General features: G+C 40.8%; 1 protein-coding gene across 2 annotated transcripts in view; it reads left to right on the plus strand.

Moving 5' to 3' along the window:
• LOC146002528 (calcium/calmodulin-dependent protein kinase kinase 1) overlaps positions 1-16,867 on the plus strand; it is a 596,212-nt gene that overhangs the window by 359,015 nt on the left and 220,330 nt on the right. Inside the window, exon 1 of one of the 2 annotated variants that reach the window (XM_083140441.1) lies at positions 4,116-4,295. The exons of the other annotated variant lie outside the window; for it this stretch is intronic. Within the exon in view, the coding sequence (XP_082996567.1) occupies positions 4,249-4,295 (47 nt within the window). The 5' untranslated portion in view covers positions 4,116-4,248. Of the gene's footprint in view, positions 1-4,115; positions 4,296-16,867 lie in introns of those variants that run through there. 2 annotated transcript variants of the gene reach the window in all.

Here is a 16,867-nt window from a genome sequence, read left to right on the forward strand (position 1 = left end):
GCTATTTAAAACTACTTAACTTTATTATTTAACCAAATATCAATAGTTTAAATGGATCTTCTCCAAACTTTTGATAAAATAAAATATGAAGTCCTGTGTCGAATAACATGGGTACCTGGGGGAAACCCTGGGGGGTAAAGGCGGTCTGGGGCGTGATGCTGATCACATCACCCCCATTCACGACCGGATCAAGAAAGTGTGGGGCGTTACCCCCACACCCCCTATACGCCTTCATGGCGTGGTGCTAAGCACAGGGGAACACTTTACCTTTTTTACCTGTGAGATAAGCATATTTCGTATCAAATATTATATATTCAATCGCCCTCTTTTCAACGAAGCCAAAATGGTCGTACCACAGAAACTTATTTTAATATATTCAATATGTTGCTGTAACACACAAATCGCCTTTATTTATGTTGGTAAGTACTTTGGAGTTCTCAAATAACAATATGCAATCAGGAAAAAGAAAGTACACACCTTGAGTTATGTAAAGTGGTATTCAATATCTCCTCCAGAACCAAAAGGAAAAATAAAACATATAGAGAAAGATTATGCCAAGATTAAACAACCTCGTTCTTCTTATAATTTACGTAGAAAATGGTACAGTGTGGTGTGTTTTCTTGCAAGAACTGTTATTGCAGAACGTGATACGACTTTCTGGGGGTTGCCATAGAAGTTCTGTGGCTGAGGGCTTTAATTGGTCGAGACATGATGTTCTTTACTTCTCGTCATCAGTCTAAGACTAGCGAGGCTTTGGCGCCTGGACCTGCAACCAGTGGAATCCTGTGTGGAGCTCGTGTTGTATTGACTGTACATCTGTATACAGTGTGCGAATTAACGGGGAGGGGGATGCCGTGGATTCCCCCCCCCCACATTTTTTTTATCCCCGGCAGAAGAATTTGTTTTTATCCCTGCCATGGATGTTTTTATCCTCGTCAAAGAAAATGGATTTGAAAGCATATGCAGAATATAACTTCTTAACTATGGTTGGAACGCCACTTAAAAATAATTCTGGAACAGTTATTTAACCCTTAAAACAATTGTATCTCCTTCTCATCTGAAGTTCTGTTTTTAAATAGTTCATTCTAGACTTGTTCGTATTGTCGTCGGGTGCAGAGGTTTTAGACTAGCACCTTTGCTCTGCCCATTGTTAAAAAAACTATGACAACCTGAAGCAGTGGCAACTAGAGTTAATTTCGTCAGGTTTTTTCGTTGGAGGTAGATCACATTTCTCGCCACGCACCGTGATTGAGTTCAACGGTCAATAGAAATTGGTGAAGTTCTTTCAGTATTACTATACTTGTCTCATTTGCAACTGGCGGCTGACCTTCGTGGCTATTTCTGTCCCTCAATGGTCTTCGGGTTGTGGGTCTCGATGTGTGGGAAAAAACATCGCCCTCCCGAAGCATCGTTCACATGCGTACTTCTGTTTTTGTCAGTTGCACACCGACCTGTGGGTTGTCGCTCCGGAAACTTCATGGAGCAGGACCGCATGTGCAGTTGTACAGGGTCAACAAAGTAATAAGGTGTGTTTTATATAGCGTATATTGATACACTTGTAGGTTGAAAGTTTGTATCGTCTGCATATATGCTGTACAACGAAACAAACTGCCGGGGTACTAAGTGAGGTGAGTGTACCATTAACACCAGTTAATTTCTGGTGCTGATGATATCGTTATCGGAGAACTCTCTCGCCCTAGAGTACGTTTGGCAACAAACACTCATTTGTTTCGTCCCGCTAAGAGCGTTCGTGGCCTTGTGACTCGAAAATGACCGATGTCAATCGAAGAAAATTCAACTGATCGCTGTTTCCCAGCCGCCAGCTGGAAATGCTAGCAGTATAGTTGAATAGCTCTTTTTGTACATGAGCTCGGGTTTTCTTGGAATGTACCGGTATATAAACTAAATGTTTCTAAATTGCGTATATCATAAGATTTGATATTCTCGGTTAGAACCACCGTTCTATGGTACTTACAACTGCAAGGCTATCGTTTAGTAAACGAACTGGGAACATATACAAATTTTCAAACAAAAAAATGCCCCCCCCCGCAATGAAATCACTAATACGCCACCGGCGCACCCCCCCCCCCCAAGGAAAAAGATTACTTCACACACTGACTATGTACGTTGTGACTGACCTTTCATCTATCTCACTGTATCACAATTAATCGTCATATTCGCTGTTAGTGAAAAGTGGCAATGAGCTAAATAAGATAAGCTAAAGCAATCAATCAATTACTTTAATTTAATCATCACTCATCCTCATTGTCGCGATTATCCAAAAGTGGAAGAAATGCGACGTAATAGAGCTAAAATACATATTTTACTTCACAGGACGAGGAATTGGTGAGGATTCCAGATTCCAGTGCTTAGCACAGCGCGCTGCGACGACAGGAGTCCCGGGTTCGAATCTCGACATGGGTGGTCTTTGTGAGTGTCCCTTCATCATTTCATACCCATCACTCATCCTCGTTTTACAGATTAGCCAAAAGTGACAGAAAAGCGAAGTAAAATGAACCAAATCAATCAATCATTCTCAATGTTTTGCCTGTATACTTCTCTGTCCACAGGATTCGCCAGGAAATTGAAGTTCAGATCTTTAGTTGAGTAACGCTGCTCGCTCCTATATACTCAATGGGCACAGTGCTGTGCAACAACATTTAAACGTGGCATTGCAGTAAACACACATACTAATGTATGTAAATTTCACATTCTAGTAGTGTGAAATAAATAACAAGAGCTTTTCTTCATGTGAAACTTCGTGCAAATGCTGAGAACTGATTCATTTATCATTGCACGTTTATTTGCAGAACGGTGACTATTTTTTATCTTCGCGTAAAAAGCCGTTTTCACGTGTGCAGAATGTTCCTGTTCTATTATTTATTTGCGACACTGTTTTTGCGAAACATAATGTGGGTATGTAAAGGATTCTGCAACCGTAATGGGTGGACGTTTCTGCATATTCTCAGGCAGTGTTGCTAACTGTTCAAGAATACTACAAACTCTTCCATAAGATAAATTGGTTGCAACGGATCAGACCACTGTGATTGTTTTTTATACATAATAATGTTTAAGGAACTCTGTCTTAACACAGAAGCAGTACATATCTTTAGAACGTTCGTTTAATTTTGTTATTGCGCCTGTCGAACGCGTTTCTGTGTTGCGCTTGCCGGCGAAATCTGAATCGGAAATCGGTTCCCCATTGATTTGAGGCTGGATGAGCCCCAGAGCCGCTTTTATGCGGGGACAGCCCTGAAAATTCCGACCTTAGATCACTCACCCCGCAAATCGAATCCGGGTCTCCCTCAGACGCTCTACCGAATAGACCATGAAGAAGATGTATGAAATGATTTCCTTGCAATGCCACGAATTTTTCACAACTTTTGGGAGAGTTTACTTCTTCATCAGTCCACTTTATGCACAGAAAGACTAATCGGGACTCTACCTCCAGTTTATAGAGGGATCTGAACCACTGTAGAATGCGTCCCCACCAGGTATCGCACCCGGGACCCCTTAGTTACAAGGCGACGGCCTTCGGGGAGGCCTAAGCTGGTACACGAGTCGGCAACAGATAAAGTAGTTACTTTTTTCTTAAATGAACAATTTTTAGATCGGTTACGTTTGCTTCTTTGTTACTTTCCTGTACATTTCAACAGTAATGAACAATATTACGGTTCGAAAGAAATATATAGAAAAAAATGATTCTCATTGTTACGACAAAATGTTTTAAGTAACATATTTCTCTTTGAATTAACTTACCTATGTGTTTTAACACGTGAACATATGACGTTTATAATAATGCAAAATAGTCCTTAGAAAAGAAAAGCCGTTGAAGTTCACACATGCAACACGTTCTACAAGCCATATGTTTTGTATAACAAAGTTATTGTAAATGTAACTCACAGATGAATTTTTTAAATTACCAGTAACTGAAACTGAGATATTTTTTGTGCAAACTAAACGACTGGTATTCTGCATAGGAAGGTTCGAGGAATTTAGACACTTTTTCGGTATCGGAGATGGAAACACTGCCCGTTGTTGCCAGGGGTAACGCGTGCGCGTTGCTTCGTGGGAAGTAAACAAGGGAAGGCCTCGTAGTTCAGGAGACCGAATACCGTTGGGCTAGTCGGAGCGATGACGCAACGCCAGTTGTACTCCCGCGTTGTCAACGGACGGCTGCGTCGCGGCGACGATGGATAGTTCGAGGATGACAGGTGACTCTCTCCCCGCGCCGCCTGTCCGGGAGTTATGAAGGAGGATTGGTCGGCCATGCTGTTTTCGCAGGATGAACCGAGGTAGGTTGTTTTCCTATTGCTTTTTTTGGTTGGCAGAATTTTGTTTCCTCTCCACGTAGTGACTGTGAAACTGGTTTCGTGTTGGTGGGTTGGTAACCGGTCGTTCAATAGTAGCGGTTTTTGTACTGGACATTCAAGAGAACGGATGTTACCGATCTACGTGGCAGAGTGGTTAGAACATCGCGTTACGACGACGCCAGTAGAGTAAAATAATCTAATTCAATCGATCAAGAGAACGTGTGGTTTGTTTTCTCTCTCCCTCTGTCTCTTGTCGCTCTCTCTCTCTTTCTTTCTGTCTCTCTCTCTCTTCTCCTTTTCGCTTTTATCTTATCTGCTTTCTCTACTTTTATCTTTCATCGTTTCCGTTTTTACTTTTTACCCCCTTTCTGTCCTCATTTTACTTCCTTTTTTCTTCTTCTTCTTTCTTTTTCCTCTTTCTGCTCTGTTTTCGTTATTTTTCTTTATTTCCATCTTCCATTCTTCTTCTCCATCTCTCCCCGTATATTTTTATATCTCTTGTTTCTATCTTTGCCTGTCTCTTCTCTCTCTCTCCACCTGTCTATTCGAGACCTAGCTTCTTTCTCTCTCTCCTTTGTTTTTATTTTATCCTTTTATTCTCCTCTCTCTCTCTCCACCTCTGTGTGTGTCTATCTTCCTTCCTGTCTTTCTCTACATCCCTCTTCCCATCTCTCTCCGTCTGTGTTTTGCACCAGGCGAATGTCCTATCTCGTTTCCCCTTTAATCGTCGTGTGGAGTAACCCAGGAACTATATTTCCATTTCGTGCCAAATGCATGTGCTTTTCCCTTGTAATTAATGAGTGTTGGGTTCATTTCTCTGCGAATATACGCTTTGCTGGTTTGCATCGACCTCTAGTCTCTGTACCTCACACTCAGAGCCAAATCATCACCCTGAAATAAATATCCATCGATTGCTTTCTTTGTAAACTTTTGCCAAGCTCATGATACGAACGCAGCGTGAAAATACAAAACACATATACAGCTGAGCTGTAAGTCGAAGTGGTTATCGTAACTCGCTACATAGCCAGTGGTTGTAGGTTCGAATCCTGGGCAAGGTATGGGTGTGATCTGTCGTCATGGTCCCGACTAACCTACAATGTAACGTAATAATAAAGAGAAACAGAATAAAAAACCTAGCCAGGACAAAGAGAATGGCATTGAGCATTCCTGCTACAAACAGCTTAGTGGGTGTATCTTCCCAATTCGTTAATGATTAAAAAGCATATTTTTAATTCTATTATTTTTTAAAATAATCATTAGATTTATATGTTTTTTACTATTAGTGCCTTTTATTGATCGCAAGCAGTAAATTAGCATTATTATTAGAATCTGTTTTATTTCTATTGAATTTTAGTGTTTGTTCATTGTAGTTTTCGTGCGTTCTTCTTACCGTCCAACTTTTGTTTCATTGATTGATTTGGTGTTTTAAGTCCACTTTATGCAAAAGCTAATTGGGACTGGGCCTACAGTTTATAGTGGGATCCGAACCACTGTGCGTCTCCACCGGGTATCGAACCCGGGACCCGTTGATTACAAAGCAACGACGCTATCACTGCGCCATCGGGGAGGCAAACAACTGTTGTTTGAATCTGTCTTTTCTTTGCTTCGCTTCACCTTGGTTTCGTTCCGTTTTTCCCCATATTTTGTTCAGTTTCACCATAATGTTATTCCATGCTTCCTTTCATTCGTTCATTTCACCTCTGTTCGCTCCGTCTTTGCTCGAGATCCGGCCTTGGGATGGGTGTTCTTGGGAAGTGTCCCTGCATCAATTTTGTCTAATCATCATTCATCCTCATCGTCGCGATTAGCCGAGCATGGCAGTAAAGCAACGCTAAATAATATATTTTCCTTGGTTAGTTCTTTTTAACTTCGTTTTGTTCCTTGCTCTTTCTTCATTCAGTTTCATCCTCATTCCGTTCCGTGTTGTTGAAGAGCGCCCACGGGTGGGGGAATTGTAGAGTAAAAACACACAGTAAGGGTGTCATGAAATCAATAAATTAAGTGGGGTCTGTTCGATATCTGTGCATCGAGAAAAAGTATAAACTCACTTTTGGTTCTGTCAGAAAGGTACAAAGTAGATACTTGAAGTATGGTCTAGTCGGAAGTGACGTCACCTAGTACGGTTCGAAAGCGCCAAGAACAGAAGTACGCAGCTCACAGCACAGATGGTTGGTGACTAGGTCACGTGATATCCACACTCGTTGTTCATTTTTTTAAAATCGCGGAGATAGAAAGCCAGCAACACGGGTTAAATATACGTTATGGGTCAGCAAGTTGTTGGTTAAAGTGCTTCTAATGTGTGGAAATGTATGTGTAAGAACATTTGAAAATTCTATATGATTTCTATGCTGAAAAACAAGCGTTTAAAACGCGGGGAAAACAACGTGTCCTCAGTTTTATCTACTGATCGTATTTGGCGCTGCAGTCGAAGTGCAATTCCAGTCCACAACTTCAAGACCGCACTGCAAGAGCATACTCGGAGGATGCTCGCTTGAAGTATGGTCTTGCACCTTTCGGACACGGCCTTCGTCAACAAAGTGATGATGTTTATGAAAGGAAGCAAGCTAAACCCAGTTTCTGCTTAAATAGTGCACTGAAGTGTGAACTTGACAACAACATCTAGGTATTTTCACTACAATTTTGTTTGAATTGTGAGTTTTTATGACTGTAGGGCAAGATATGAAATCACTCTTCCTCCCTCCCCCAGTGCTCTACGTAGTAATTCCTAGCTGGGGATGCTTTGCCCAGTTTGGTTCAAGATGGCGGGTGGGGGTGGTTGTGTAGATCAACATGGAGAAAATTTAATAAGTGGAGGATCCTTGTGGAAATTATTCCAGTGCGGTTTGCTTTGTGAGAATTTTCGGAACTGGGCAGAATAACATCTCCCACCTCCCTCCCAACTTTGAGCACCGTTCGCCCCTGGGAAAACTCCTGCGGGTGCTCTTCCGTTGCTCTGTTCCCTCATCACTTCGCTCTGTTTTGCGCTTGCTTCCGTTCCTCTTTGTCGTTGTCTAGTTACTGCCACCTCCTTCCCAAATTCAAGCCTATCTCTTCCTTCCTCCCTCGCTTCTACGGTCTCAATGCGACACTCGAGGGAGAGAAGTTCTGGGAAAGCTCAAAACTACGGAGCGCTTTTCTTCTCCAACCTGAGAGAGATGCGAAATGTCGAGGTGTGTCGTCTCCTTGAAACTGATCTCCCATGAAGAAGAGCCAATGAAATCTCCACTAGGGATGCTGCGTGGGTTGAAGAAGTGTTGTGCATCCAACATTCAACGCCACGAGGCGCTGTGCATAGAAGGAAACGTAGCCCTTTCAAGGCAAACCTGGCGTTCGATGACGCATCCTCTCCATTCCTTTTGCCACTTCCGAAGTTGTGCATTTCTGGAAGTTCTACGTTCTGCAATCACTTGGGTTGAAAAATCGGCCTCTATACTCTGTTCCAAGTATCCCTGGAGAGCAAGACCGCGCATGACGACAGAGGAGGAGGAGAAATCGAGTTGGAAGTGGGAAGCAGTACACGCTTCTGGTAAGGCTGGTATAGAAGATGCGTTTACTTGGTTAACGTCCAAGATCTGAAGAGAGCTGCCGCCTCGAACGTGGGTGAGGATAAACAGCGGGCGATTTGTTTTCGTCCAATCACACTCAAGCTTCAGCCAATGGGCGCAGCTGTCATTCTGCTCGTCTACTCCACGTGGAGTCTCAGTCACATGACTACGTATACGCTGTTGCCGTACTTTGCAACTTCAATGTTGCGAAGGCGGAGGGACAAGGTGGCGTAGAGTATATGTGTGGCAGCACTGTGGGTTGAATGTGATTGTTGCAACTGGTGGGCGCGCTCCGTGGACTTCAACGCCCGCCGGTCGTTAACGTAGCTAGCGCGTCGACTATAACTGCAGTCATTTGCCCCTCCACGCAATCCTGTTCCCTTTCACGTGTACATTGGTGGAGCCGTCTCGCGTCACCAGTTGCGCAGATACGTGTTTTCGATTGCTTGCTCCAGATATACTGGGACAGGGTGTAGGCGAATGTTACGCCGCGTGTTCCTGCCGCTAGGTCGACAGCGGCAATGAACTGAATGGATGATGATGATCAACTGGCAGTTGCATACGATGATCTCTTGTTAACCCTAGTTTACCCGTGTCGTACGATGAACTTATGTACCAGAAGGAGGACGTGGCTCACAGGCCCACACTTTCTTTTTTCACGGAAATTCACGAAAACTTTTTGTTATTGAATATCCGCTTCATTTTTGTTCATGCGGTGTAGATATATAATTATTATAATAGTCACAAAAATTACCGTTATCATTAAAAAATAAGGATCAATTGTTGATTGATTGAGTTTGTTTTTTAAGTCCCCTTTATGCACAGTAAGGCTAATCGGGACTGGACCTACAGTTTAGAGTGGGATCCTAACCACTATGTGCCTCCACCGGATATCGAACCTGGGAATCCTTGCGTACAAGGCGACGACGTCACCATTACGTCATCGGGAGGCCTAAGGATCAATTATTGCAAGAATGTGACACACATATTTTATCATTCACTAACCCCCCCTCCCCCAGAGCACATTGAAATGTATTTATATACTTGCTTTTATGTAGTAATTATAATAATTACAAATATTACCATTATTACCAACCAACTGTTACAGTCGTGAGTATTATGTCTGAACACACATTCGAAGGGTGGGTGGGGGGGGGGCTCGGCTCATTGTTACCTTTATGATTTTATGATCAAGAGTAATACAAAACATTGGGATCACCCTAGGGAATTGGGGAATTTATTTTTAGTTTTTTATAAAAATATTTTCATTTGAAATATCGAAAAACAACAGGTGGTGGGCCTCGCACACCCTCCTCCCTCGGGTAAGTTAGGGTTAATACTTGAATTGCCAGTTTACTCTATACTGAAATTCGGGAAAGTTATTTATAGCTTAAGTCAGAGTAATTTCTTCCCTGAATGTCAATTTCGGGTTTGAAAAGTCGATAAGAAATTATCACAGTGATAATTCGATGTTTATGACAGCTGTCATGATAATCTGTGGTTTCCGATCAATATAAATCATGTGCAGCGCGTGATGTGTTGTGGATTAGCGATTTTATAGGCGGAGTGAAATTTAGTGTCATATAATCCTGAATGGCAACACTGATTTGTCTGCAGACGCTTCAGCATGTACCCAAGTACTGACCTTACAGGATCAATCGTAATGGGAAGATTCTTTGTTGCTCCTCAGGTGATCTAGTGTTTATATTGAAGATACTTACTTGCGATACTCTGCTAGTGTTGCCAGGTGCAATGACATTTACAGCTGAAAATAAAATCCGAAAAATGCAATATTTTTCTAGCGAGAGGTTCCGTGCACTCTATTACTGCTTTGAACTTTTTCGTCCGGATCGTTGTTTTCTTCTTTGCGAAACTAATATTCCTCAGAATGCAGTGAATGACATAAAAATAGCCAACCATTAATTTCAATTTTTGTCTCTACCTTCCTAGAAAAAAGTTAAGGTTTGCAACACTTTTGTTTCCGCTTCATTGCAAATGCACACGGTGACATTGTGTTCGTTGAGGAATTCTGAACGTCCGGTGTTGTTCACCTCGCGGATCTGACGTCACGAATATTTTGTCCGTTTAAATTCAAGCAGGGAGGGACTCACCACGGAAGACGAGCCTAGCTCGATTGATTGATTTCATTTATTTTACATCGCTTTTCTGTCAATTTTGGCTAATCGCGAAGATAAGAATGCATGGTGATAAGATGAAGGAAATGAAAGGATACTCACAAACACACAAGGACCTCCCTGGCAGAGTGGTAGGCACATCGCGCGGTACTACTTTACTATAGAGGTGACACCTATAAATCATTTATTTCGCACTTTTTTACATTGCTAACGTACTATTCTGGAATGCGGAACATTTCTTTAGGTGAAATAATGAATTTCTAATGATTATTTTATTTAATGTCTTTACGAGTACTTACTGTTATTCATTATTTCAATTCTGTAACACACATTATGGTGATAGCGTACTGGTTCATCGCGCGTTGTGATAGTGTTTTGTCGATTTATGCAGTGTTGGAACCTTGTTCACCGGAAAATACCTACTTTCGTGCCCGGATTTGAAATTATGCTAATACCTCGCAAACCATTGACGTTAGCCTCACAAACCATTGACGTTAGCCCCACAAACCATTCACGTTAGTCCCACAAACCATTTTCCGTAAGGTTAGGTTAGGATAGGCAAGCATATTAAAAACTTAAAAATACTCGACAGGTCATGTTATAGTGAAAACACGGCGAGTTTGAAACACTGACTACGGGGTTTACGTCATCTAACACACGGAACATTGTGCTCTCGTGCAGAAAGCAAATGGCGGCAGCAGAAACAGCGTGTCGGACAGAGATTTTCACAGAAAACAACATGCATTTGCATTAAAATGGATCAAAACTACATTCACGAACTTCCACAACGCTAAAGAAAATGATTTGCGTAAGTACTTTCTCCCGTAAAAAGTAAGAAATCCGTCACCCCTATAGTAAAGTGTTACCCATCGCGCTGCGACCCCAGGGGTTCCGGGTTCGAATTCCGACCGAGGCATGGGTGTTTGTGAGTGTCCATTCATCAATTTCATCATGCCATCACTAGACCACGAATTTTTATGTAATATCAAAGTGCAAAATCTGTACCTAAATATGTAACAATAATTGATAAAATATGTACCTAAATAAGTGCTATGAAATGGAGGTGTAGCTAAATATATAGTATTAAAGAATATGTAGAATTAATAATAATTGAGTATCCATGGAATTTCAAGAATTCTGCTAGATATTTATTTTATTTGAACATGTTCAACATAATTTTAAGGACATAACTTGTTCAAATTGAAATATGTATCAAGTTTATATACTAAAAAAAGTACAGCAACGTGTACATTTTTAAGAAACCAATTTTGTGAACTATTTATTACATTTCACATCGCAAATGATTGTATAATATATAAATATGTAACAGAGCTCTTTGTAACTTCCTAAACAAGTTGTAAAAAAAAGCGTCTTCAGAAAGAACAATCAATAACTACTTTTGTACGAGAGAACATATTGTGTAACTCGCTACGTACAGGAAAATAGCTTTCTTGTCCACGGATGCCACTATTCTAGGTGCTTTGCTTATATCTAAAAGCGAAACTATAATATATAACCAGAAAAGGGGGGTGGGGAACTCCAGCATCTTTCGATAAGTCACAGTTCCCGTATTTTTTTGTGTGTTTATTTGGCCTTCAGCCTGGCTTTCCACTTGGGAGTCAATTGTAGGTGACCGTATGCACTATGAATCTCCTTGATTAGAAAATATCGCATCACATGAGCTAGAAATTGTCTTCATCATGTTTCAGGGATCGAAAATATAGGGGAAAGGGTTAAGATACGAACAAAATACCAAGATATGTTGAAATATGTAATATACTGTGAAATATGGAATAATACATGTATGTAACATAAAACTTATACAAAATTATGTGATAAACATAATTCGTTTGCATTTTCCTGTTCAATGTATGTACAGTAAAACCTCGTTAATCCGCACTAATGCGGTGATAAGTTGACCGGTTTAACGAAAGTCCGGATTGATTTAAATAACCTAAAAGAGCAGTAGAAAGTGCATTAAAACTCAGTTTATAGCAACAAGACACGTTTATTATGGTGTATTTAAAGGAGACAGGCCTAAATACACTATACAGTACAGTACAAAGTCTGCGAGAAACAGAATTTCAACAGTGGTTGACTGTCTTTTCTATGGGAAGTTTTTTCCTTTGCCTTTTGCCTGTCCGGATTAAGGGAAGTCCGGCTTATCGGGATCCGGATTAACGAGGTTTTACTGTATCTAGAAACGAATAGAATATGTAATTACATACAAATCCGGGCTCTAGCCATCACTCATCCCCACCTTTGCGATTAGCCAAAAGTGGAATAAACGCGAAGTGAAGCAAACCAAATTAATCAATCAAGCCAGAGCCTCGTTAGTGTGCAAAATGCAGTCCAGGATGTACTGTGTGATTGCCTTCTGAAGGGGCCACTCCTTATATCACTTATATGTACACATTTACACATCGTGCGTGTATGTGTGAAACTTGCTTTGAAGCCTATGAGGTTGATATGGAGGTAGGGACTTCGGGGCATTTAGATTACACCAATGACAGATGACAGATGTCACTACTTTTGTGGAAATGTTTTAGATTCGTTTCACGTCGAGTTTTGTTGCGAGTTCACTTTTACGCACAAAGAGTCACTCGGGGAAATACGCCCAACTTTTTTTGGCGGTTTATAACTTCGCTAAACGAAGAAGGGTGGCAATGAAAAGGATCTCAAATGAAAGCTACATGTTTTGTTATTGTTACCTATACGTTTTATTACTGTAAGTCTAATAGCAAAGAACCATAGGAAAATAAACAGATGAACGTCAATTTGGGCAAATCACCCCGTGTTCAGGGTATAATGCCCACCCATTAGGGGTAAAATGCCCAATACAAGAAACAGAACATCATTTGTACAGACAAGCATAGCGTTTCTAACAACATTTATTTTGAATTTACCATAGCCTCTTTTTCCTGTTTACATTTGTGAGAAATTGTATTGCACTTTGGATACATGGACGTGAATTTGATACATATTTCATGCATCCACATACTACAACGAATACACTGGATCCAGTCACATTGTGGTTCATTCTTATCATAACAATGCCCATGGGCATATTGTACTTAATTTCTGTGGCCATATCACCCCACAGCTACAAGCAGAAAATTGAATCACTGAGTTGGCAACTCTGAGCACCATGCGGCAGTTTCACTCTGCAGATATGTTTCCCTGCCTCTTGATCTTTACACCAAATATATTATTCCACACAGTTAATACTACAACGTCTAAAAAATTATTCCCTCAAAAATTGTCTTCTTACATCATGAAATTAACCCTGGATGGCTTCAGAGTCTTCTCACAAGCTCCAAACCTGCTGCCTCGTGTCACCACGGAGGGCGCTTTCAAACAAGAGTCGCAGAATTGTCATAACATTAACGTTGCGCGAGATACGAGGGGTGGGCATTTAACCCCGATGGGCATATTCCCCCAAGTGACTCTAATAAGCTAGCTGGGACTGGACCTACAGCTTAAAGCTGTATCCGAACCAATGTGTTCGTTTTCCACCCGATAACGACCCCAGTATCCCTTGATTACAAGGTATTTATCGCTACGCCATCGGGGAGGCCTAATTTCATGTTGATTCAAGCCTGATAACGCATTTTTATCGTAACTGTAAATACACGTTTTGAGGTTTAGTGTATATTTTACATAATTTTACCAAAAATGTCATTGTTTTGGTATATTTTGCTTATTCCCGCTTCCTATCATTACTTTGACTCTCTGCACAGTCTCCCTGTGTAAGGAAATCTCATCTATTGTGAATCCCCTTTCATCATCATCACGATTATACAAAACTAACAGAAAAGTGACAATGTGATTCATTGATGAATTGATTTTTATATTGTGACTACTACTCGGACAATTTTTAAAACGAATTCACTCTTTCATTACTTAACAAGATCTAAAACTATATATTATATGTGAGGACCAAGATCTCCATATATATAGGTTAAACGCTAAGGCTGTAAAGGAGCACTGAGCACGTGGGACTCACATTCGACAACACAACCCCACAAAGGATTGTCCTTGCCTTGGGTCCAAGCGCCAGAGCCTCGTTGGCGTGCAAGGAGCATTTGCACCACGTGAAAGGGAGGCGGAGTTTTAGGTGCCTAACAGAAGTTCGCCGCTACACTCCGACATAAAAGTAATAACAGTACAGTAGAATACAAAAAAAATTAAAGTCTATAAGAATGCAAACCTTTTGATTGTGTTTTTTGTTTTGTTTTTAAGTCCGCTTTATTTACAGAAAGGCTCATCTGGACTGGGATCCGTGGCTATGTTCCTCCACCGGGAATCGAACCCGGGACCCCTTTAATTACAAGGCGACGACGTTACCACTGTGCCATCGGGAGGCCCTCCCAACAGACTAAGGCCCGCTTTAGACGAGAGCATTATTTGTATGCAATGTTACCGAAATTTTACACAGTACTATCAACAAACGCACAGTTGGCGTGCATAGAGAACGGATCCCATTCTCCTACGTGGTGGGTATTTCCTTGCAGACGACAAACAACTCGGCCGCAAACATGGCGGCGGTGCGAATTCTCACGTCACATGAAACCCACCTATAAACAGAATCTTGGCTAGGGGAACAAATAATTTAAATTTCTAGTCTGAGTAACTTTGCAAATGTTTTCCCCTATGCGATATAATTCTGAATGCTGTTGGGAAAAATGTGTTTGGGTACCATTTAATCTTTAACCTCTCCATTTACGTGAATTCTTGTTTTCCAAGGAACCGCTTAAGCAGTTTCAATGATCAAAATTGAGTTATCATATGAAGTAAAGAGTACGAAAATATAACATCGCATAATTACTTTTTTTCTTGTTTGTACAGTTCATTTAATTCTGAACCATGCCACCACTAATTCGCAGAATGCCATACCATGACCCCTAGTATTGACGTGTCGCTGCGGCCAAAGCGTATTAAAAAAATGCCTTGAGGATGCATAAGAAGAAGAAAAATTAAAAATACGACTGCACGATACATCAGTCCACCCTCGACTTACATGAAAAGTTTCCAGCGTGAATGTAAAACCAAGTTAGGCACATTTAATATTTATTCACAATGGTCGTCAAACATTGAGACATTTTCAATTATCTCTTGTAGCTCGATAATTATAAAATTTTTAACTACATAAATTTCTAAAAACTACAGCAAGATACGAACTTTTCAATCAAGGGTGGACAGACCTGTTACATGTATCTTGAATGTATCCGAATCGTTACTTTTTCAGCGTATAAACTTTTTATATATAGCCTATGTAGTACACACCTTGCTGGATCTCTCGGAATTTTAAACATTGGAACTCCAATTTCTCCCTTCTGTCTTCTCCACACCAAGCATTTGCTAGTATGTTTGAAAAACAAAACACAGGAAAGCACATTCCATCAATATAGATCGATTAATGCTTAGAGCACGTGCTTAATGCACTCATCAAGTGCTTACAAAAATAAAAACTAACAATTCTATGTACAATTCTATGGTCACGTAATGTTCTTCCGCTTCGGCGGCCGGTTATATCAATTATAACACCATTAAGCCTTGTTTCCATGATATGAAAAACTAAATATGCTGACCAAGGCAGTAATTTATTTTATTAAAAACATAAACTAAACGTAACGTTTCAACCTTCTAGCAAGGTCTTCTTCAGACTCTGTATCAAGTACAAATGTTATGATTTGTACATTTGTACTTGATACAGAGTCTGAAGAAGACCTAATAAAATAAATTACTGCCTTGGTCAGCATATTGAGTTTTTCCGTTATATCAAGTCGCTCACCAAGAGTCCGTTTGCAGGGGTTCCGCATATCGTCTTCCTCCTGTCTCTCCATTCTCCTTTGGCCGCTTCCCGGTTCTTTCTTCTAGTGAGCCGCAATTTCCTGACTTTCATCCCTTATTCCAGTGTCTTTGAATCCTCTAGTCTTCTTGCCAAATTGTGTTCTAAATCTCGATTATGCGCCCTGCCATCTAGCAGTAGTCTGAGAAACCGTCTTGGATTGTATAAGCTGGTATATGCATACACGTACGTATATTATAGGATATGGATAAAGGTCTGGCCCGCTTTCTATGGTCACCTAACCTTCTTCAGCTTTTGTGGCCGGTTATATCAAGTCGCTCATCAAAAGTCCGTTTGCAGGGGTTCCGCATATCGTCTTCCTCCTGTCTCTCAATTCTCCTTTGGCCGCTTTCAGTTTCTTTCTTCTAGTGAGCCACAATTTCCTGACTATCATCCCTTATTCCAGTTTCTTTGAATCCTCTAGTCTTCTTGCCAAATTGTGTTCTAAATCTCGATTATGCGCCCTGCCATCTAGCGGTGGTCTGAGGAACCGTCTTGGGTCGTATAAGCTGGTATATGTATACAAGTACGTATATTATAGGATATGGATAAAGGTCTGGCCCGCTTTAGACGCAAGGATTTTCCTTAACATTTTTCTTAACATTTGTGCCATGGCCAAAATGCTACCGTGTAAAGTGAGAAATCTTATGGCATTTCAGATGCCGTTCTATTTCCATAGCATAACCAATCAGAAGCGACCTGTCACGAGTGCTGGTGTAATGGCGGCCGTTGAGATGTAAACAATGTATCACTTCACATTTTCAAGGGCCGATAACTATTCTACCAAGAGGAATAACGTTTCGTATAAAACCTTATTAGATACAAAACATTGGCGCTGTTTAAATACGTACTTGACTACGTTTACTGTACGCGTATGGAAGAATATTTTAGTTGTTTCAAACTTAAGCACTCAGCATAGATGGTGTAACTCGACGTGACTTTCATGCTGTACATGTTATACATTGTAATCGCAAAAGCTAGCCGAAACGTTACACGAAATGCTTGCGTGTGAAGTGCTATCTG

The sequence above is a fragment of the Lepisma saccharinum genome, chromosome 18, assembly GCF_977018435.1.
Source record: "Lepisma saccharinum chromosome 18, izLepSacc3.1, whole genome shotgun sequence".
In the NCBI taxonomy this organism is placed as follows: Eukaryota; Metazoa; Arthropoda; class Insecta; order Zygentoma; family Lepismatidae; genus Lepisma; species Lepisma saccharinum.